We start from the raw sequence: 22,657 nt of genomic DNA, 5'->3' as shown, positions 1-22,657 counted from the left end.
AGAAGTCCCTGCAGCTGCTTCAAAACTCATCACTGAGCTCGATCTCTCTTTTAACACGCTGGAGACAACAATGAAAGATGACTTTCTTTCATATGCTGCTTTGAGGGCTTTGCTGATGAAGTTCAGCCAAAACAGGAAACATGCAGCAGGAGACAGTAACTTGTTAAAATGTTATAAAAGGTACAATTAAAGATTTTCACCCTACAGGGTTGTCAATGATCCAAGGATAAATGTCTAATTTGGTCAAAAGTTTATAAGCCATTTCTGGAGAGACTGCAGTGGAAATGTTGTCACTTTTGGACTTTGCTACCTGCAGCTAAACATTTGCAGCTAAATCATTTATTTAAAAGCAGAAGCTGCAACTGATCGAGTGAATGTTTGTCTGAAAACTTAAACTGAACTCCAAGCGTACCATTGCTCCAGCTTACCATCTTTACCTGAGTGAATCAGTTTGTTGAACAATCTAAATGATTCAGAAACTTCTGTGACATCAACTTAACTAAGGCTCATTACAAATTTCACAAAACACTGCTGAATACTTTTAATATTTTTTTTATTAGTTATTTTTGTTTTGTTGTTATTTTGATTTTAATAAAACAAAATAACATAAAGAATCAAATTGTTTCTTTGTTTTTTTAAATTTAATTTATTTTACAAATAAATTAATAATAATATTAATAATAATAACAACAAATTAGTGCTGTCAGCGTAAACGTCATTAGTTAAAATGACGTTAACGCTGACAGCACTAATTTGTTGTTCCAGAGAGCAAGCCAAACACTGGTCTAGAAAAGGACGATCTCTAGTAGTGCTGCACTACTAGTAGATTTTGTTTTAACCTCCTAGGACCTGGTGTCCACATATGTGGACATAAGATTTATGACACCAAAATACAAAATTTTGCTCTTCAAAAACCTGATATCCACTTATGAGGGAGGACATTACACTGCCCCTGTTCAATCGAACTTTAAAATGAATGTCCTCATATGTGGATCTCATTTTTTTGAGAAACAAAAAAAAGATAGTCCGAATCTGATGTCTTTGTTTTCACATTCATCAGGTCCCAATCAACCCAAATGGCACAGAGAAATTAAAAATGCATGCCATGAAAGAGTTCAGGTCTTAGGATGTTAAAAATGTCCCTGCTGATGAGACCAGTGAATGTGGGGCGACGGTGGCAAGAAAAAACTCCCTCCTGGAGGAAGAAATCTTGGGAGGACCAGGCTCTCTGGGAGGACCCTCCCTCCTGAGGGCAATACTTACCAGTACTTGTCCTCCAGTGTGCGATGGTGGGCTGGGACGAGTGTTGTTTCTTCTCAGCATGATGATGACCTTCCTTCCATTTCCTGTTTCAGAACTGAGAATGAAGACAAAACTGGTTAACAAGGTAACAGGACATTTAAAAATTCTCTCACTTCAGGATGAGATGCTGTGTCTTCTTACGTTTCTCTTGTAAAACAGCATGTAGGCCGAGTGCTGCTGTTCCTCACAAGCTGCCCATCCGGTTGTGTGGAGCACCTGTGCGTCATTATAGGTGAGCCAGCGATCTGATGTAGAGTGCTGACTCTCCTCAGGATGGACAGAACTACAGATGTAGTGTCCTGAAATCACATTAAGACAAATGAATCCAACTTCTGGAAGTCAGCTGATTCAAGCAAACAGTGATTTTGACTTAGTGCGTCTTAGAACATCAAAAGCTTTTGTGTGTGAGTCCTTCACTGAAAAGTAGAAAGTTTTCATTTTCTGTTTGTAACAAGTCTGTTGTTTTACCTGACTCTGTGCCTCCATAATGATTGATGATGCTGACAAGACTATAACAGCCACCACCCTGAGAAGGAACAAATCCAAAGAGTGTTAGTTTCACAAAGTCTCACATCAGAGCCATAATTAAGCTGATTTGCTGAGGCTACGTCCACACTAATGCGTTTTCATTTGAAAACACATCGTTTTCTCTCCGCTTTGACCTCCCGTCCACACTGAGATGGCGTTTTCCTCAAGGAAAAACACAGCATCTTGAAAACGCTCTCGAAAACGCACACATTTCAAAACGGAGTTGTCCCGTCGCAGTGTGGACACTCGAAAACGCAGACTTTCTAAAACGATGACGCATTTTAGCCATGTGATGCAGTCATGTGAGCAATTAAACAAAGATAGCCGAGTGCATTATACAGCGGTTGTTTTGATTGCTCTCAACTTTGACAGCCCTAAAAAAGATTAATATCAGTTTGTACATGCTCCGGATAGCTTTTCTTCAAATTCTGTAATCCTCACTCACTTTTGCGCATGCGCAGGACTGGAACGTAAGCGTTTTCGGCCGTTTCAATGCAGACGCACAACTATTTGAAAATGACTGAAAACACTAGTGTGGACACGGAGTTTTCAAATCTATCAGGGCTAGTGTGGACGTAGCCTGAGACGTTCTGCAGTCTGTTTTTACCTGATTGGATGGCACCACCAAGTCCCTCTGCAGCCTGACGGGGTCATCCACCTTCTTAATGTTGTAGGTTTGTGTAAAGCCAAACCTCTTCAGATGCAAGATCAGGACTCTGGCAGAAAAGAAAAAAAAAACACAAACAAGGTAGAAAATAAGAAGAATGAGTGTCAAACACAAACAGAAGATGGGAGAAAACGACTGCTCAAGTATTGTCTCGAAAAACTCTGATATTTGATGCGCCACAGTTTGGAAACCTGGTCAGTCGATCACTTCTGATGTGACCTTACTCACCTTGGCAGTGTATCAAAAGACGACTTCAGTTCTGAGGCCGTCCCTCCACAATCACAGCGAAATTCTATTTCTTGTTCCTGAACAACAGCACAGAGAAAACAGGCTTTATGGTAGAAAGAAATCTCAACATATGCACACACACATACGCACAAACACTAACAAAAAAGGTGTGTTAAGATCGCTGACACTACAACTCTATTGGAATTTGTGATCTTACCTTCAAGTATGTCTCTAACATGTTTATAATAGACCCCTCTGGAACAAGGTCAAGAGACAAGCTGGTGAAGTCCTCGTGCTGTGATGATTGGTGACCACAGCTACACATTTCAGGAGTAACGTAGTTAAAGTAAAGATCAGGTAGGTGGAAAAGAGGTATATGAAAATATTGCAACCAGCTCTGCGTTTCTGAAAGACAGGCTTACCTCTTGCATGTCCTCATGTTTTCCATTTTAAAAATGTGATGCTCTTCTACTGGGCAGGTATAACTTTGGCCCAGGAGAGCTGCGTTCCTCTCCAGGTGAGGTGCGAGCCTTTTGACCTCATTGAGGAACAATGTTAGGAATTCATGAGCGTCCTGAAAGAAAAGCAGAGAGATTTAAAACAGTACATCAAAATCAGAAGGTAAAGCAAAAAAACAAAATGTCCAAATAGCTGACGCACTTTCTGTGCACTGCCGGTGTATTCAGGAGCTTGACTGCTGAATGCCTTCTTAAAAGCTCTTAGGTGGTGATCTTTAAGGCCATAATCTGTTGACTCATGACAGTCCCTGACATCAATGAGCCTTCTGTAGAAAGGAAAGGGTAAACAGACATTTCTGCTGTTAGATCTCTTTGTTCTTCAGGTTTTTGAAGAAAGTAGAAGGTTGACGTAGCGCACCTTAAGAGCTGAGCTTCTGGATCTGTGCTCCACAAAACCTCCTGACGCCTGATGTCTCTTATGAACTCCTCAATGTTGAGGAGGCTCTGCAGGCAGGAGTTCATGTAGCAGGTGTTTCCGATGTTTGGAAACCTGACACACACGCACAACGTTTACAGTATCAGTGTAAAAGAATTCATTTTCTCCACTTTGACAAAGTGAGCTTTGGTCTTTGTGCACCACGTGTACTCACCCGAAGCAGTCTATAGTCCCAGTTTGACTTTCTATTATTTCTCCACCGCATGCTACACTGCTCCAAAAAGGTAAAAACACAAACACAAAATTAGGAAAGATGTCAGGATGCTGAGCAGTGTATGTGCATGGATGCATGAGCTTTGAAGTTGAAACATTTTGGAGGACGTCTTTCTCTTACCTGTTAAACACATGCTCCCATCCACTCTCTTGGTCCAGAAGCTCCATAATCCAAGTGTCCCAACTCAGGTCTGCTGGGATCGTTTCCGTGGTGCTTCTTACCTGATATAAATATATAGGACATAGCTGTGTGCCTCATTGCTCTTAATTGCTCTCATTTAACTGTGATGAGTAAATGCTTGATGACAGTGACTCTTTCCATAAAACATACCTTCCCGGATTTAAAAAGAGTCTTCACAGTGTTGCTCTCTGCCTCTGCATCGCTGTCAGTTTGCTGCAGAGGACGAACAAACATAAGTTTATTAAAAAGTACATTTTAAAGAGAATGTGTATTTCATATGTTTTGTGTAAAAGCAAACCGAGGAACAGCAGAAGATGTGTCTCCATTTTCTCTTCTTTTGGCCATTTTCAGGGTTAGCTGGTGTGGCAGCAACAGAAGCATCCGGGATGCTGATGAGGACAAAAGTGTAAATGTTGTGGAAATTTATAAGAAGGAGTACATTTTGCTAATACAGATTGCTAATAAAAGTGAATAACTGTAATGGAATACCAACATGAACAAAATCATGTATTTTATACATTTACACTCTACATTTTCAAACGCTAATCTCTGCATCCATATAAATAATAGACAAGACTAGAAGGAGTAAAAAAGATGTAAATACACAAGGTGGAAGAAAAATGCCAATAAAAGGGAAATAAAAGAGCTCCAACTCAACCACTGCTATAAATATCTCCAGCAGCATTAAAGAGTGGCGCATTTCTTTACCTCTGATGAGACGTAGAAGGAATTTCCTTCTCTGCCACGTTTTGTTTGTGTAATTTCTGTTTAGAAACAAGAAAAGCAACATCAGTAATGGCATAAAACAAACATACCAAGTGGGTCTCTCCATGAAAAGTGTCCAGTTAGAGAATTTGGTATTATTTCATATTATTTATCACTTTAGTGAGCTGTCAGCTCATGAAGCAGATATAGGAATATCTTTAAATAAAATAAAAACAATTTATTCATGCCTTAAATTGAGTTTTAAAGTTTGTCCTATGAAATACAAAATCCTTCATTTGGTTCTGATCAAAATTCAGTTTTTACAGAAATCATCCATGAAGCTTCAAAAATGCTTATTCACCATAAAAAATATTTAGAGAAACATCCTGCAAGTCTCTTCGAACTTACCTTTCTGTGAAAAAAAAACGTTTAAACATCTTTGAACTTAATTTGAGGACATGGCTGTGTGCTAAATTGCTCTTAATTCTTCTCATTTAACTGTGATGAGTAAATGCTTGATGACAGTGACTCTTTCCATAAAACATACCTTCCAGAATTTAAAAAGAAACCAGCGACACTTTTTTTGTGTCTTCACAGTGTTGCTCTCTGCCTCTGCATCGCTGTCAGTTTGCTGCAGAGGACGAACAAACATACGTTTATTAAAAAAGTAAAGTCACTTTAAATTAACAAGTGCAATTTAAAGAGAATGTGCATTTCATATGTTTTGTGTAAAAGCAAACCGAGGAACAGCAGAGGTGTCTCCATTTTCTCTTCTTCTTTTGACCATTTTCAGTAACAGGAGCATCCGGGATGCTGATGAGGACAAAAGTGTAAATGTTATTTTTCAAAGTGCAAATTTTTAACAAGGAGTACATGCTGGAGATTGCAGATAAAAATTAATAACTGTAATGGAACAAAATCATGTATTTTGTACATTTACACTCTACATTTTCAAACGCTAATCTCTGAATCAATATAAATTATAGACAAGACTAGAAGTAGTAAAAAAGATGTAAATACACAAGGTGGAAGAAAAATGCCAATAAAAGGGAAATAAAAGAGCTCCAACCAAACCACTGCTATAAATATCTCCAGCAGCATTAAAGACTGGCGCATTTCTTTACCTCTGATGAGACGTAGAAGGAATTTCCTTCTCTGCCACGTTTTGTTTGTGTGATTTCTGTTTAGAAACAAGAAAAGCAACATCAGTAATGGCATAAAACAAAGTATATGGTATGAAAATACAAAATCCTTCATTTGGATTCAAAATTCAGTTTTTACAGAAATCATCCAAGAAGCTTCCTTAAAAGTTTCAAAAATGCTTGTTTACCATAAGAAAATATTCATAGAAATGTGCTGCGAGTCTCTTCAAACTTACCTTTCTGTGAAAAAGAAGTTTAAACATCTTTGGACTTGATGTGATCGCAGCCAAAATCTCCTCAGCTTTGCAAAAGTTCAACTGAAAACAAGCAGTCAAAGGTTGTATATTTATAAACTTTCAGCATAGAACGTTCATACCCTGAACAGCAAACATCATCATTATGATGTATGGGGCAAATTTGCATATTTTGGAATGTATGCTCATTTGAACTGTATGGTGCTCGTCTCCAAGCAACTGCTACACAAAACAGGTCAAGTCAAGTGGCTTTTATTGTCATTTTAACCACGTGCAGAGGTGCTGTACAGAGTGAAACGAGACAGCGTTCCTCCGAGACCCTGGTGCTATATATGACATATACGGACAAACCCAGGACTACATAAAGTGCAGTGTGCATAAATTGCAAAAATAAACAAGACAAAACAGTGCAAAACGTGACAGAACAGGACGAAACAGACACAAGACAATGGAAATGTGCAAAATGCTGAGTATTGTGCAAAAGTAACTTGGTGTCTGTATGTATGTATATGAGTGTGAGATACTGCAGATAAGTGCTTGGTAGTGACATGTGTGAAGGTGTGCGTGTGCCAGTGCAGTCACTGAGTGTTCAGGGGTCTGACGGCTTGTGGGAAGAAACTTTTCCGTAGTTTGGTAGCGAGGGCCCGGATGTTGTGGGACCTCTTTCCAGAAGGCAGCAGGGTGAAGAGTGTGTTTGAAGGCTGTGTGGGGTCCTCCAGAAAGCGGGTGTTATAAGGAGGGGAGAGGGGCTCCAATGACCTTCTTAGCTGCTCTCACAATCCGTTGTAGGGTACTGCGATCCAATACGCTGCAGTTACCATACCAGACAGTGATGCAGCTACTTAGGATGCTCTCATTAGTCCCACTGTAAAAGGTGGTGAGAATGGATGGTGGGAGATGGGCTTTCCTCAGCTTCTGCATGAAGTAGAGACGCTGCTGGGCCTTCTTGGTTATGGAGCTGGTGTTGAGGGAGCAGGAGTGGTTCTCCGCCAGGTGGACACCAAGAAATCTGGTGCTCTTGACGACCTCCACAGAGGATCCATTCATGTTAAGTGGGCAGTGATCCCACTGTGCTCTCCTGAAGTCAACGATCTCTTTTGTTTTGTTTTGGTGTGCTGGGGGAGCAGCACAGCAAAGAAGGACTCATCCAGGCTGGAGAAACTGATCAGGAGGGCTAGCTCTGTGGTCGGCATGAAGCTGGACACTCTGGTGACAGTGGCAGAGAAAAGGACATTAAAGAAACTGATGGACATTATGAACAATGCTGGGCATCCTCTGCACATGGCCATTAACAACCAGAAGAGTCTGTTCAGTGACAGGTTGCTTCTCCCAAAGACAAGAACTAACAGACTTAAAAACTCCTTTGTCCCACACGCCATCAGACTGTTTAACTCCTCTCTGGAGGGGAGAGGGAGGGGAAACAGGAGGACAAAGGAGGGGGGAACAACTAAGCTGTAGTGCCTCTTCACCTCACTGTGCAATACCTTTTGTGCAATACTTTTGTAAATAGTCAACAGTGCAATAGACTCAATACTTGAAATGTGCAATTCACTTGTATTTTTATTTTTTATTCCTATTTATTCTATTTATCCCCTTCGTATATTTTATTTATATTGTCTCTGTATTTATATATGTGTGTGTGTGTGTGTGTGTGTGTGTGTGTGTGTGTGTGTGTGTGTGTGTATATATATATAATATTCAGTAACTCTGTAACTTCTGTCGGTGCTGTGCTTTTTTGGAAATCGAATTTCCCAGAGGAACCCACCCGAGGGATTAATAAAGTTCTATCTAATCTAATCTAATCTAATCTAAACATTCAGAGACAGGTTGTTGACTCTACACCTCTACAGATGGCCCGCAGTGCAACCCTTCAGCTTCCTAGTAAATGCACCTATATACAAATTTAAAGACCTAGGAGACTTACTTCTCGTCACAGAGTTGTAGCATTCACAACATTTTCAGAAAACTTGAACTCAAGGTCAAAGTCACTGATATTCAAACTGACCCCAGAACTTTAGTAAATGCACCAATGGCATCAATTCAAAATCCTGCCCCTCGTTCTCGACCAAGCTGAGTATACAATTATGAAACAATCATTTCCCATTTTATTTCACTATCTGTAACTAAGACAAATAAACAGTATTTGGGACACAAGTCACTATTAAAGTGGTTAGTGAGACTGTGTCTTCTTACGTTAATCTTGTAAAACAGGATGTAGGCTGAGTGCTGCTGTTCCTCACAAGCTGCAGATCCAGTTGTGTGCAGCACCTGTGCATCATTATAGGTGAGCCAAGGATCTGATGTAGAGTGTGGACTCTCCTCAGGATGGACAGAATTACAGATGCAGCAGCTGTTTCCGATGTATGGAAACCTGACACACAAACAAAAGTTTACAGTATCAGTGTAAAATAATTCATTTTGTCCAGGTTGAGAAGGTGAGCTTTGGTCCTTGTGCACCACGTGTACTCACCTGAAGCCGTCTCTAGTCTGAATTTTATTTTCCATTATTTATCCACCGCCCAAATGTTTCACTACGCTACTGCAAAAAGGTAAAAACACAAACACACAATTAGACGCTGAGCACTAGATGTGCATGTATGCTAGTGATGTGTCGAGTAATGGAGGGGGCGTTTCCGCGATGCACGTATCGAGGCTTGCTTCATTTATGGGAGGAGCTGAAAATGATGACGTCCGAAGCCTCGCTGCCCGGCTGTACCACGTGACTGGTTCATGAAGTGGTTCGAACTTTGCCGCGAGATGTGACAGCGATACAAACCCCTCAGACTTCAATCAAAATGTGGGTGTTTGATGGAGAGCTGCGGTTAGTGAGAGTTGGAGACAGCTGGGAGGCAGTTTGGAGGTTTATGAGAGTGAGGAGAGAAACTCAGGAGAGAATGGAGCCAGCTAAGAAGAGGAGGATGTCCTCCCCTGTGTGGGAACATTTTGATCTTATTCCTCCCAACAAGGTATTTCTACAGAAGATGTATTTTCATAATACTGATGGTGCAATACAATTTATGTTAAGCTGTATTTACTTTTGTACAAGGTGAAGTGTTTGCTATGTGCCAGGGAGCTGGGATATAACAACAACACCTCATCCATGCTTAGGCACTACAGAGCTTTGCATGAGAATAAGGGGAACAGCGATTGTTGAGCAAGACCAGGTGAGCCATCAAATGCCATGATAATAATAGCATGCCGTAATGTTACTAAATGATATAACAATATTATACAACTGTAATAAGTTACGTGTGTGATATTTATATTTGTGCTTTGTTTTTATTGTCTTTCCTCAGGAGAACAATCTCAAATAGATGAAAACCTGGTTAGCATGGTGATTGAGGACTCCCAGCCATTTAGCATTGTGGAGGACAAAGGATTTATAAGATTTGTTAAATCATTAAATCCTAGCTATGTTCTCCCCACTAAAAAGGTCATAAAAGCAGTGAAAATTTAGTTTTTACTGAATAAAATATGGGCAGGACTGACGCCTCAGTGTGTAGCTGTCCATACCTCAACGTTACAAAAGCACAACCACTGTCCACACCCCAACCACACCTCACCTCACAGTAAATGATCATTTCCATTTTAAGCATTTCCAAATAATCATTTTCCATACTGCCAGTATAAATATACACAGTATACTGCATCACTACAATATACATGTTTTACACACTCCTTTTGTTGTTGACATTTACAGGCTGTCTGTGTGCAAAAGGCCACACTCTTCAAATTCATGCCAACTAATATTTTTACGTCCAGTAGGTGTCCTACTAGAGCAAATAAAGCTTCAAGAAGCTTTGCGCTGGGGTGAACCAATTGGATGAAAAGCTTCAGTGCTTCATCTGCCCATCACTAATGTATGCATGAGCTTTGAAATTTAAACATTTTGGGGGACGTTATTCTCTTACTTATTAAACACATGCTCCCATCCACTCTCTTGGTCCAGAAGCTCCATAATCCAAGTGTCCCAACTCAGGTCTGATGGCATTTTTTCAGTGGTGTTTTTAACCTCTTGGGAACTTTCACTACATTCCTTACTTGATGCAGAAAGAAGAAACGAGTCCATATCCAACCTTCAGAGCAGAGGCGATTAAGATCGGTATGGGTGTCACAGGTGTACCAGTCCGCCTTTTCTTCCAGGGCGAGAGGGGTTGCCATTCTTGTTCGCAGAACTATTCCTTTTATATTCAAAACTCAGATATGTGATCCAGGTGGGAGGTTCATACTTGTTACAGGTACAGTCAACTCCACCCCTGTAGTCCTCTTGAACATCTATGCCCCTAATTTTGACAACCCTGACTTCTTTAGTAAAATATTCAATCTTGTCTCACAATACAATGACCATAATATCATTATCGGTGGTGATTTTAATTGTTATTTCGATCCATTGTTGGATAGGTCTTCTGCGTCCCTGGCCCCAACCTTGAGAGCTGTTTCTGTACTCAATACTCTTACTAAATCTTTGGACTTGGTTGACATTTGGAGGCACCAGCATCCGTTAGAAAAGCAATACTCTTTCTTCTCCCCTGTCCATGGCAGCTTCAGTAGAATTGACTATTTTCTTATTGATTCCAGGCTTATTTCGAAAGTGGTTAGTTCCACTTATCACAGTATTTTAGTTTCGGACCACGCACCTCTCTCAACGGTAATTGACTTCAACCTATATACCCCCCAATACAATTGGAAATTTAACCCCTCTTTATATCTAAATGACTCTTTTACGGTTTACCTATCTACTAAAATCGCAGAATTTTTACAATTTAATGATAATGGTGTAGTTTCAGACTCTGTTTTGTGGGAGTCCTTTAAAGTCGTTATTAGAGGCCATATTATTGCTTATCAAGCTTCTCAGAAGAGGGACAAACTCAGGCTGCGTACTAATATTGAGGCAGAGCTGTCTGTGTTGGAGGAGAAGTATCGCGATACCGGGGCTGCTGACACACTTAATACCATTCTCAAATTGAAATATGACTACAACCACATGTTGGGGGAGCAGGTCATGAATTGTATTCGTCGATTAAAACAGAAGCATTTTGAGCTTGGTGAAAAGGCTGACAAGGTGCTTTCCAGACAGCTGAAGGGCATTCAAGCTGAAAGGGCGATACACAGAATTCTCTCTGCAACTGGCCAGTTGCTGTCCGATCACAAGCAGATAAATGACAGATTTCGCAGTTTTTATTGTCAGTTATACACATCTAGTACTACGGCCACAGTTGCTGAAATCACTAATTTTCTTAATGCTTTAGACATCCCGACTCTTCCTGAGGCTGCACGGGGCTTACTCGATGCAGACTTTACGCTGGAGGAAATTAGAAATGCAATCTGCTCCTTTCCTAATGGAAAAGCATGTGGTCCGGACGGTTTCGGGATAGAGCTTTATAAGACACATATTGACGTTATCGCTCCCCTGCTACTTCGGATGGTAAATTGCGCAGTGTTAAACGGCTCATTCCCTCATTCTTTCTACGATGCCCATATATGTCTCCTCCTGAAAAAAGACAGAGACGAAACTAATGTTTCTTCCTATCGTCCCCTAAGTCTTCTCAACTCAGACCAAAAGATAATTGCTAAAGTCCTAACCAGCCAGTTAAATAAGCACATAGGCTCTATAATTCATCCTGACCAATCGGGTTTTATCCCCAATAGATTCTCTTTTTCTAATACTAGATGTCTCTTAAATGCGATGTACTCAACGACACTGCCCAATTCTGCGGTGATTTCACTCGATGCCCAGCAGGCTTTCGACCAAGTGGAATGGAGTTATTTGTTTGCTACTCTTGAAAAATTTGGTTTTGGGTCGAATTTTTTGAATATGATTAAGTTGCTTTACGCTTGCCCTCGTTCCTCGGTCCTTACCAACCATGAGAGGTCGCTCCCGTTCCTCTTACACCGTGGGACAAGGCAGGGTTGTTGCCTCTCTCCAATGCTTTTTGCTTTAGCTCTTGAGCCGTTGGCCATTGCCATCAGAGCCAATTCCCATATCTCTGGTATAAATTGTGGCACGTCAGAGTACACCATCGGTCTGTATGCAGATGATATCATATTGGCTCTTTCAGATTTAAAGATCTCCCTTCCTCCACTTCTTAAGCTGATTGACAGCTTTGGCCACCTATCAGGGTTCACCATAAATTGGAAGAAGTCTTTTCTTATGCCGCTGTCGTCTGGTCTGGGCCCTGATTTCCTGTCTAGTTTGCCCTTTAAGGTCTCCCAGGATTACTTTTCATACCTGGGTATTAACATCCCTAGGAACTCAAAACTCCTCTTCAGGCTTAATTATTCGGTTCTAACTGATGAGCTCAAGTGTATGATAGATAGGTGGAAACTTCTCCCACTTTCAATGATTGGCCGTATCAATATAATCAAAATGGTTGTGCTCCCTAAATTCATGTACCTATTCCAGAACGTTCCTATTTTTCTCAGGTCTTCCTTTTTCAAAGCGTTGGATGCCATTATCATGCCTTTCGTTTGGGCCTACAAGCCCCCCCGCATCTCGAAGTCTCACTTGCAAAAGCCCTCGGACGAGGGTGGTCTGGGCCTTCCAGTTTTCAGACATTATTACTGGGCCTGTAATGCCAGAGCCTGGGTCTTCTGGAATCTGCCTATAGTTGGTGATGCTGTGGGATGCAGGTCCAGCCCTAAATGGCTCGAATTGGAGCTTAGCACTGCTATCGAGCACACTGGAGCATCCTTGCCAGCTATCTTATTTTCAAAATCGGTTATTAAAAGTGCATGTGATGACTTTATTCTTTGCAACTCCGTAAAAATATTGAATCAAATTAAGAGAATCTTGAACCTCCCGGTAGTGTCAACTTTTGCCCCGATCTGCCACAATCCTAGCTTTACGCCTAGTACAATGGATGCTGCTTTCAAACAATGGCCTGTCAAAGGGTTAATTGCTATAAAGGATCTTTATATTGACAATCATTTTGCCTCTTTTGCTCAGCTTCAGACAAAGTACAATCTCCCTACAAGTCATTTTTTTCGGTACTTACAAATTAGGAATTATGTCAAGCAAGCATTCTCAAATTTAGATACCATCCCCATACAGCATGTCTTTTACAATATGATGAACGAACCTCCCACCTCAAAACACTTAATTTCTCGGCTTGTCAACCTTTTTTCTTCGGCAGCCCCCTCTTGCCATATTAAAGAGGCTTGGACAAGGGACACTGGTTTGGTTATCTCTGACGATCTATGGGCTGAAGTGTTAAGTCGGATAAAACTATGCTCTGTTAACGCCCGGCTTCAGTTAATTCAATTTAAGGTTGTCCATAGACTGCACTATTCCAAAACCAAATTGAACAAGATTTTTCCTAACGTTTCCCCCAAATGTGATAAATGTAAACTTGTGGACGGTACTCTTGGGCATCTTTTTTGGTCCTGTTCTACGCTTACAGCCTTTTGGACTAGTATTTTTAGTTTCTATAGCACTGTTTATGATAGGCAACTGTATCCTGACTGTCTTATGGTGATCCTGGGCTGCTCCGGCGACTCCTTGGCACTTCCCTTTGCTGTTCAACAGGCCCTCATGTTTGGTATGGTGATTGCCAAACGTTTGATTCTGGGGGAGTGGAAATCTGCCTCCCCTCCCTGCTTCAAGAGGTGGCTCGAGGAGATGGTCTCCTGTCTATACCTGGAAGAAATTCGGTTCTCTACGTCTGATTCCATGGAGAAGTTCAGGAAGATATGGGGGCCCTTTATAGACCACATTAAGAAGGACAGTCCACGCCCTGGGTCCTGACCACATTGTTTTAACTGCTTTCATTCTGAGCTGTTGCCCATAACTGTTTTTGCATGATTGTTATCAGCTCCTCCTAGCGATCTTTGGATTTGATCTTGTGGATTGGACTCACTAGATTGTGAGTTGTTTGACATGTATACCAGTTGCTTTGTTTGCTTCTCTGCTGTTTTTAATAAGTGCTGGCCTTGTACCCTGTTGTGTGGTTTGTTGCTCTGTTTTTTTTGTTTGTTTGTTTGTTTTTTTTGGTTGTTATTGTCTTTATTGTCTGTGTTCTTCTGTCCCGCTGTTTGTGAATGTGTAAAAAAATTTTGAAACTTGCATAAATAAATACATTAAAAAAAAAAAGAAAAAAAAGAAAGAAGAAACGAGTCAGGGATGCATAGCAAGCACAACAAGACACCAGCAGCCCAGACCTTTCACCAACTGAAGACATTTGCAGCACCATAAAACATGACAGAGAAGAGCTGGGACTATGTGAAAGGGTGAAGTGCTGCAGTAAAGTTGCAATGGTCCTATCTTTTATACAGTCTATAGTTCACTCTATTCGATTACCCTTTTCTCATGTTTTTGTTAGTTAGGGAGATAAGACATTGTTATTTGGTTTTATTCTTTTCATAAATAAGTTTTGTACATCCTTTAGATACGGTCCCTTTTGTTTGTTGTTTTGGGGTCCACCCCGAAGCTGTAGTTCGCTCCTTTCCTTTGTTAGAATTCAATCACTGTGAAAAAAAACCACCATCAAAATTGTACTGGTTGTGTGATGTGCTGCTTGGGGTCAGACAGGGGTGGATCACCCTTATATTATGGTCTGGCCACCCTTAGACAGGCCATAACACTAACTAAAATGAAAATTAAAACTAGACTTATAACTGGCTGGCTGGTGTCCTTACCAGTGTCCTTGGGTCTGAACTGTGGGCTCCTCTTTCCAGGTGTTCGTACTGCCTGAGTGGCACCAAGGTGTGCTGTCTTGCCTCTTTTGGGTTTTCTGCATGTTTCTGGCTCAACATGCAAGTATCCACTTCTTGACGTTCGCTGTTGGTTGCAGCCACTTGAGGTTTTTGGGCTCATTTGGGTTCTCAACACTGGGCGACTTTGATGGGAGTGAAAGCATCCTCACAACATAAATCACCACACTACCTGCTTTTGTTTCAGGTTTTTTCTTTATCCTTGTTAACATGTTTGGGTACTGGGTTTACCTGTAATGCATTTTGTGCTCCAAAAGCTGTTATTTTGTGCAGCTGTGCTCCAAAAGCTGTAAGCATGACCTTTCTTATCATTAGATTGTGCCACACCAGCACCTGAGAGAAAAGCTTTGAGTTTGATTTTGTGTTTGTGTTTTGCAGGCACTCAGGAGAATAAGTCATGATGTTTCTTGTGTTTGTCATGTTAGTATCTCAGTGCTTGTCAATCACCAGTCAACAGTGTCACCACTGTGAACAACATCCTGCGACTGTTTGAGCCAAAACCTTCGAGAAGTCCCTGCAGCTGCTTCAAAACTCATCACTGAGCTCGATCTCTCTTTTAACACGCTGGAGACAACAATGAAAGATGACTTTCTTTCATATGCTGCTTTGAGGGCTTTGCTGATGAAGTTCAGCCAAAACAGGAAACATGCAGCAGGAGACAGTAACTTGTTAAAATGTTATAAAAGGTACAATTAAAGATTTTCACCCTACAGGGTTGTCAATGATCCAAGGATAAATGTCTAATTTGGTCAAAAGTTTATAAGCCATTTCTGGAGAGACTGCAGTGGAAATGTTGTCACTTTTGGACTTTGCTACCTGCAGCTAAACATTTGCAGCTAAATCATTTATTTAAAAGCAGAAGCTGCAACTGATCGAGTGAATGTTTGTCTGAAAACTTAAACTGAACTCCAAGCGTACCATTGCTCCAGCTTACCATCTTTACCTGAGTGAATCAGTTTGTTGAACAATCTAAATGATTCAGAAACTTCTGTGACATCAACTTAACTAAGGCTCATTACAAATTTCACAAAACACTGCTGAATACTTTTAATATTTTTTTTATTAGTTATTTTTGTTTTGTTGTTATTTTGATTTTAATAAAACAAAATAACATAAAGAATCAAATTGTTTCTTTGTTTTTTTAAATTTAATTTATTTTACAAATAAATTAATAATAATATTAATAATAATAACAACAAATTAGTGCTGTCAGCGTAAACGTCATTAGTTAAAATGACGTTAACGCTGACAGCACTAATTTGTTGTTCCAGAGAGCAAGCCAAACACTGGTCTAGAAAAGGACGATCTCTAGTAGTGCTGCACTACTAGTAGATTTTGTTTTAACCTCCTAGGACCTGGTGTCCACATATGTGGACATAACATTTATGAGACCAAAATACAAAATTTTGCTCTTCAAAAACCTGATATCCACTTATGAGGGAGGACATTACACTGCCCCTGTTCAATCGAACTTTAAAATGAATGTCCTCATATGTGGATCTCATTTTTTTGAGAAACAAAAAAAAGATAGTCCGAATCTGATGTCTTTGTTTTCACATTCATCAGGTCCCAATCAACCCAAATGGCACAGAGAAATTAAAAATGCATGCCATGAAAGAGTTCAGGTCTTAGGATGTTAAAAATGTCCCTGCTGATGAGACCAGTGAATGTGGGGCGACGGTGGCAAGAAAAAACTCCCTCCTGGAGGAAGAAATCTTGGGAGGACCAGGCTCTCTGGGAGGACCCTCCCTCCTGAGGGCAATACTTACCAGTACTTGTCCTCCAGTGTGCGATGGTGGGCTGGGACGAGTGTTGTTTCTTCTCAGCATGATGATGACCTTCCTTCCATTTCCTGTTTCAGAACTGAGAATGAAGACAAAACTGGTTAACAAGGTAACAGGACATTTAAAAATTCTCTCACTTCAGGATGAGATGCTGTGTCTTCTTACGTTTCTCTTGTAAAACAGCATGTAGGCCGAGTGCTGCTGTTCCTCACAAGCTGCCCATCCGGTTGTGTGGAGCACCTGTGCGTCATTATAGGTGAGCCAGCGATCTGATGTAGAGTGCTGACTCTCCTCAGGATGGACAGAACTACAGATGTAGTGTCCTGAAATCACATTAAGACAAATGAATCCAACTTCTGGAAGTCAACTGATTCAAGCAAACAGTGATTTTGACTTAGTGCGTCTTAGAACATCAAAAGCTTTTGTGTGTGAGTCCTTCACTGAAAAGTAGAAAGTTTTCATTTTCTGTTTGTAACAAGTCTGTTGTTTTACCTGACTCTGTGCCTCCATAATGATTGATGATGCTGACAAGACTATAACAGCCACCACCCTGAGAAGGAACAAATCCAAAGAGTGTTAGTTTCACAAAGTCTCACATCAGAGCCATAATTAAGCTGATTTGCTGAGGCTACGTCCACACTAATGCGTTTTCGTTTGAAAACACATCGTTTTCTCTCCGCTTTGACCTCCCGTCCACACTGAGATGGCGTTTTCCTCAAGGAAAAACACAGCATCTTGAAAACGCTCTCGAAAACGCACACATTTCAAAACGGAGTTGTCCCGTCGCAGTGTGGACACTCGAAAACGCAGACTTTCTAAAACGATGACGCATTTTAGCCATGTGATGCAGTCATGTGAGCAATTAAACAAAGATAGCCGAGTGCATTATACAGCGGTTGTTTTGATTGCTCTCAACTTTGACAGCCCTAAAAAAGATTAATATCAGTTTGTACATGCTCCGGATAGCTTTTCTTCAAATTCTGTAATCCTCACTCACTTTTGCGCATGCGCAGGACTGGAACGTAAGCGTTTTCGGCCGTTTCAATGCAGACGCACAACTATTTGAAAATGACTGAAAACACTAGTGTGGACACGGAGTTTTCAAATCTATCAGGGCTAGTGTGGACGTAGCCTGAGACGTTCTGCAGTCTCTTTTTACCTGATTGGATGGCACCACCAAGTCCCTCTGCAGCCTGACGGGGTCATCCACCTTCTTAATGTTGTAGGTTTGTGTAAAGCCAAACCTCTTCAGATGCAAGATCAGGACTCTGGCAGAAAAGAAAAAAAAAACACAAACAAGGTAGAAAATAAGAAGAATGAGTGTCAAACACAAACAGAAGATGGGAGAAAACGACTGCTCAAGTATTGTCTCGAAAAACTCTGATATTTGATGCGCCACAGTTTGGAAACCTGGTCAGTCGATCACTTCTGATGTGACCTTACTCACCTTGGCAGTGTATCAAAAGACGACTTCAGTTCTGAGGCCGTCCCTCCACAATCACAGCGAAATTCTATTTCTTGTTCCTGAACAACAGCACAGAGAAAACAGGCTTTATGGTAGAAAGAAATCTCAACATATGCACACACACATACGCACAAACACTAACAAAAAAGGTGTTTTAAGATCGCTGACACTACAACTCTATTGGAATTTGTGATCTTACCTTCAAGTATGTCTCTAACATGTTTATAATAGACCCCTCTGGAACAAGGTCAAGAGACAAGCTGGTGAAGTCCTCGTGCTGTGATGATTGGTGACCACAGCTACACATTTCAGGAGTAACGTAGTTAAAGTAAAGATCAGGTAGGTGGAAAAGAGGTATATGAAAATATTGCAACCAGCTCTGCGTTTCTGAAAGACAGGCTTACCTCTTGCATGTCCTCATGTTTTCCATTTTAAAAATGTGATGCTCTTCTACTGGGCAGGTATAACTTTGGCCCAGGAGAGCTGCGTTCCTCTCCAGGTGAGGTGCGAGCCTTTTGACCTCATTGAGGAACAATGTTAGGAATTCATGAGCGTCCTGAAAGAAAAGCAGAGAGATTTAAAACAGTACATCAAAATCAGAAGGTAAAGCAAAAAAACAAAATGTCCAAATAGCTGACGCACTTTCTGTGCACTGCCGGTGTATTCAGGAGCTTGACTGCTGAATGCCTTCTTAAAAGCTCTTAGGTGGTGATCTTTAAGGCCATAATCTGTTGACTCATGACAGTCCCTGACATCAATGAGCCTTCTGTAGAAAGGAAAGGGTAAACAGACATTTCTGCTGTTAGATCTCTTTGTTCTTCAGGTTTTTGAAGAAAGTAGAAGGTTGATGTAGCGCACCTTAAGAGCTGAGCTTCTGGATCTGTGCTCCACAAAACCTCCTGACGCCTGATGTCTCTTATGAACTCCTCAATGTTGAGGAGGCTCTGCAGGCAGGAGTTCATGTAGCAGGTGTTTCCGATGTTTGGAAACCTGACACACACGCACAACGTTTACAGTATCAGTGTAAAAGAATTCATTTTCTCCACTTTGACAAAGTGAGCTTTGGTCTTTGTGCACCACGTGTACTCACCCGAAGCAGTCTATAGTCCCAGTTTGACTTTCTATTATTTCTCCACCGCATGCTACACTGCTCCAAAAAGGTAAAAACACAAACACAAAATTAGGAAAGATGTCAGGATGCTGAGCAGTGTATGTGCATGGATGCATGAGCTTTGAAGTTGAAACATTTTGGAGGACGTCTTTCTCTTACCTGTTAAACACATGCTCCCATCCACTCTCTTGGTCCAGAAGCTCCATAATCCAAGTGTCCCAACTCAGGTCTGCTGGGATCGTTTCCGTGGTGCTTCTTACCTGATATAAATATATAGGACATAGCTGTGTGCCTCATTGCTCTTAATTGCTCTCATTTAACTGTGATGAGTAAATGCTTGATGACAGTGACTCTTTCCATAAAACATACCTTCCCGGATTTAAAAAGAGTCTTCACAGTGTTGCTCTCTGCCTCTGCATCGCTGTCAGTTTGCTGCAGAGGACGAACAAACATAAGTTTATTAAAAAGTACATTTTAAAGAGAATGTGTATTTCATATGTTTTGTGTAAAAGCAAACCGAGGAACAGCAGAAGATGTGTCTCCATTTTCTCTTCTTTTGGCCATTTTCAGGGTTAGCTGGTGTGGCAGCAACAGAAGCATCCGGGATGCTGATGAGGACAAAAGTGTAAATGTTGTGGAAATTTATAAGAAGGAGTACATTTTGCTAATACAGATTGCTAATAAAAGTGAATAACTGTAATGGAATACCAACATGAACAAAATCATGTATTTTATACATTTACACTCTACATTTTCAAACGCTAATCTCTGCATCCATATAAATAATAGACAAGACTAGAAGGAGTAAAAAAGATGTAAATACACAAGGTGGAAGAAAAATGCCAATAAAAGGGAAATAAAAGAGCTCCAACTCAACCACTGCTATAAATATCTCCAGCAGCATTAAAGACTGGCGCATTTCTTTACCTCTGATGAGACGTAGAAGGAATTTCCTTCTCTGCCACGTTTTGTTTGTGTAATTTCTGTTTAGAAACAAGAAAAGCAACATCAGTAATGGCATAAAACAAACATACCAAGTGGGTCTCTCCATGAAAAGTGTCCAGTTAGAGAATTTGGTATTATTTCATATTATTTATCACTTTAGTGAGCTGTCAGCTCATGAAGCAGATATAGGAATATCTTTAAATAAAATAAAAACAATTTATTCATGCCTTAAATTGAGTTTTAAAGTTTGTCCTATGAAATACAAAATCCTTCATTTGGTTCTGATCAAAATTCAGTTTTTACAGAAATCATCCATGAAGCTTCAAAAATGCTTATTCACCATAAAAAATATTTAGAGAAACATCCTGCAAGTCTCTTCGAACTTACCTTTCTGTGAAAAAAAAACGTTTAAACATCTTTGAACTTAATTTGAGGACATGGCTGTGTGCTAAATTGCTCTTAATTCTTCTCATTTAACTGTGATGAGTAAATGCTTGATGACAGTGACTCTTTCCATAAAACATACCTTCCAGAATTTAAAAAGAAACCAGCGACACTTTTTTTGTGTCTTCACAGTGTTGCTCTCTGCCTCTGCATCGCTGTCAGTTTGCTGCAGAGGACGAACAAACATACGTTTATTAAAAAAGTAAAGTCACTTTAAATTAACAAGTGCAATTTAAAGAGAATGTGCATTTCATATGTTTTGTGTAAAAGCAAACCGAGGAACAGCAGAGGTGTCTCCATTTTCTCTTCTTTTGACCATTTTCAGTAACAGGAGCATCCGGGATGCTGATGAGGACAAAAGTGTAAATGTTATTTTTCAAAGTGCAAATTTTTAACAAGGAGTACATGCTGGAGATTGCAGATAAAAATTAATAACTGTAATGGAACAAAATCATGTATTTTGTACATTTACACTCTACATTTTCAAACGCTAATCTCTGAATCAATATAAATTATAGACAAGACTAGAAGTAGTAAAAAAGATGTAAATACAAAACACCAATAAAAGGGAAATAAAAGAGCTCCAACTCAACCACTGCTATAAATATCTCCAGCAGCATTAAAGACTGGCGCATTTCTTTACCTCTGATGAGACGTAGAAGGAATTTCCTTCTCTGCCACGTTTTGTTTGTGTGATTTCTGTTTAGAAACAAGAAAAGCAACATCAGTAATGGCATAAAACAAAGTATATGGTATGAAAATACAAAATCCTTCATTTGGATTCAAAATTCAGTTTTTACAGAAATCATCCAAGAAGCTTCCTTAAAAGTTTCAAAAATGCTTGTTTACCATAAGAAAATATTCATAGAAATGTGCTGCGAGTCTCTTCAAACTTACCTTTCTGTGAAAAAGAAGTTTAAACATCTTTGGACTTGATGTGATCGCAGCCAAAATCTCCTCAGCTTTGCAAAAGTTCAACTGAAAACAAGCAGTCAAAGGTTGTATATTTATAAACTTTCAGCATAGAACGTTCATACCCTGAACAGCAAACATCATCATTATGATGTATGGGGCAAATTTGCATATTTTGGAATGTATGCTCATTTGAACTGTATGGTGCTCGTCTCCAAGCAACTGCTACACAAAACAGGTCAAGTCAAGTGGCTTTTATTGTCATTTTAACCACGTGCAGAGGTGCTGTACAGAGTGAAACGAGACAGCGTTCCTCCGAGACCCTGGTGCTATATATGACATATACGGACAAACCCAGGACTACATAAAGTGCAGTGTGCATAAATTGCAAAAATAAACAAGACAAAACAGTGCAAAACGTGACAGAACAGGACGAAACAGACACAAGACAATGGAAATGTGCAAAATGCTGAGTATTGTGCAAAAGTAACTTGGTGTCTGTATGTATGTATATGAGTGTGAGATACTGCAGATAAGTGCTTGGTAGTGACATGTGTGAAGGTGTGCGTGTGCCAGTGCAGTCACTGAGTGTTCAGGGGTCTGACGGCTTGTGGGAAGAAACTTTTCCGTAGTTTGGTAGCGAGGGCCCGGATGTTGTGGGACCTCTTTCCAGAAGGCAGCAGGGTGAAGAGTGTGTTTGAAGGCTGTGTGGGGTCCTCCAGCAAGCGGGTGTTATAAGGAGGGGAGAGGGGCTCCAATGACCTTCTTAGCTGCTCTCACAATCCGTTGTAGGGTACTGCGATCCAATACGCTGCAGTTACCATACCAGACAGTGATGCAGCTACTTAGGATGCTCTCATTAGTCCCACTGTAAAAGGTGGTGAGAATGGATGGTGGGAGATGGGCTTTCCTCAGCTTCTGCATGAAGTAGAGACGCTGCTGGGCCTTCTTGGTTATGGAGCTGGTGTTGAGGGAGCAGGAGTGGTTCTCCGCCAGGTGGACACCAAGAAATCTGGTGCTCTTGACGACCTCCACAGAGGATCCATTCATGTTAAGTGGGCAGTGATCCCACTGTGCTCTCCTGAAGTCAACGATCTCTTTTGTTTTGTTTTG

The 22,657-nt window shown here is 40.6% G+C and overlaps 2 protein-coding genes across 4 annotated transcripts in view; one reads left to right on the top strand and one right to left on the bottom strand.

Annotated features, from left to right (window-relative positions):
- The window catches only part of LOC309708168 (uncharacterized protein), a 73,948-nt gene that overhangs the window by 1,996 nt on the left and 49,295 nt on the right, over nt 1–22,657 (top strand). The window lies entirely within an intron of this gene.
- Nucleotides 892–22,058, bottom strand: LOC309708165 (ubiquitin carboxyl-terminal hydrolase 12-like). Of its 3 annotated transcripts, XM_082535951.1 has the most exons (23): nt 18,115–18,191; nt 17,827–17,935; nt 17,160–17,217; nt 16,833–16,990; nt 16,653–16,746; nt 6,157–6,237; nt 5,903–5,958; nt 5,519–5,591; nt 5,326–5,409; nt 4,782–4,837; nt 4,372–4,462; nt 4,224–4,286; nt 4,014–4,114; nt 3,834–3,890; nt 3,602–3,733; nt 3,386–3,509; nt 3,148–3,299; nt 2,943–3,042; nt 2,726–2,802; nt 2,438–2,546; nt 1,771–1,828; nt 1,444–1,601; nt 892–1,357 (listed from the first exon to the last, which is right to left on the bottom strand). In XM_082535951.1, the coding sequence occupies exons 2-23, from the start codon at nt 17,871–17,873 to the stop codon at nt 1,352–1,354; spliced, it is 1,935 nt and encodes a 644-aa protein (XP_082392077.1). In that variant the 5' UTR covers nt 17,874–17,935; nt 18,115–18,191; the 3' UTR covers nt 892–1,351. The 3 variants fall into 3 exon arrangements, with proteins under 3 accessions (XP_082392077.1, XP_082392078.1, XP_082392079.1); XM_082535952.1 differs by lacking the exons at nt 16,653–16,746; nt 16,833–16,990; nt 17,160–17,217; nt 17,827–17,935; nt 18,115–18,191 and adding exons at nt 8,368–8,545; nt 8,645–8,713; nt 10,086–11,717; XM_082535953.1 differs by lacking the exons at nt 892–1,357; nt 1,444–1,601; nt 1,771–1,828; ... (13 more) ...; nt 5,903–5,958; nt 6,157–6,237 and adding exons at nt 18,332–18,431; nt 18,537–18,688; nt 18,775–18,898; ... (8 more) ...; nt 21,276–21,331; nt 21,530–22,058 and having other exon boundaries at nt 16,658–16,746.

This window comes from Aulonocara stuartgranti (assembly GCF_965226115.1).
Source record: "Aulonocara stuartgranti genome assembly, chromosome: 6".
In the NCBI taxonomy this organism is placed as follows: domain Eukaryota; kingdom Metazoa; phylum Chordata; class Actinopteri; order Cichliformes; family Cichlidae; genus Aulonocara; species Aulonocara stuartgranti.
The sequence above is the reverse complement of the archived record's forward strand: the minus strand, read 5'-3'. Positions and strand labels throughout refer to the sequence as shown.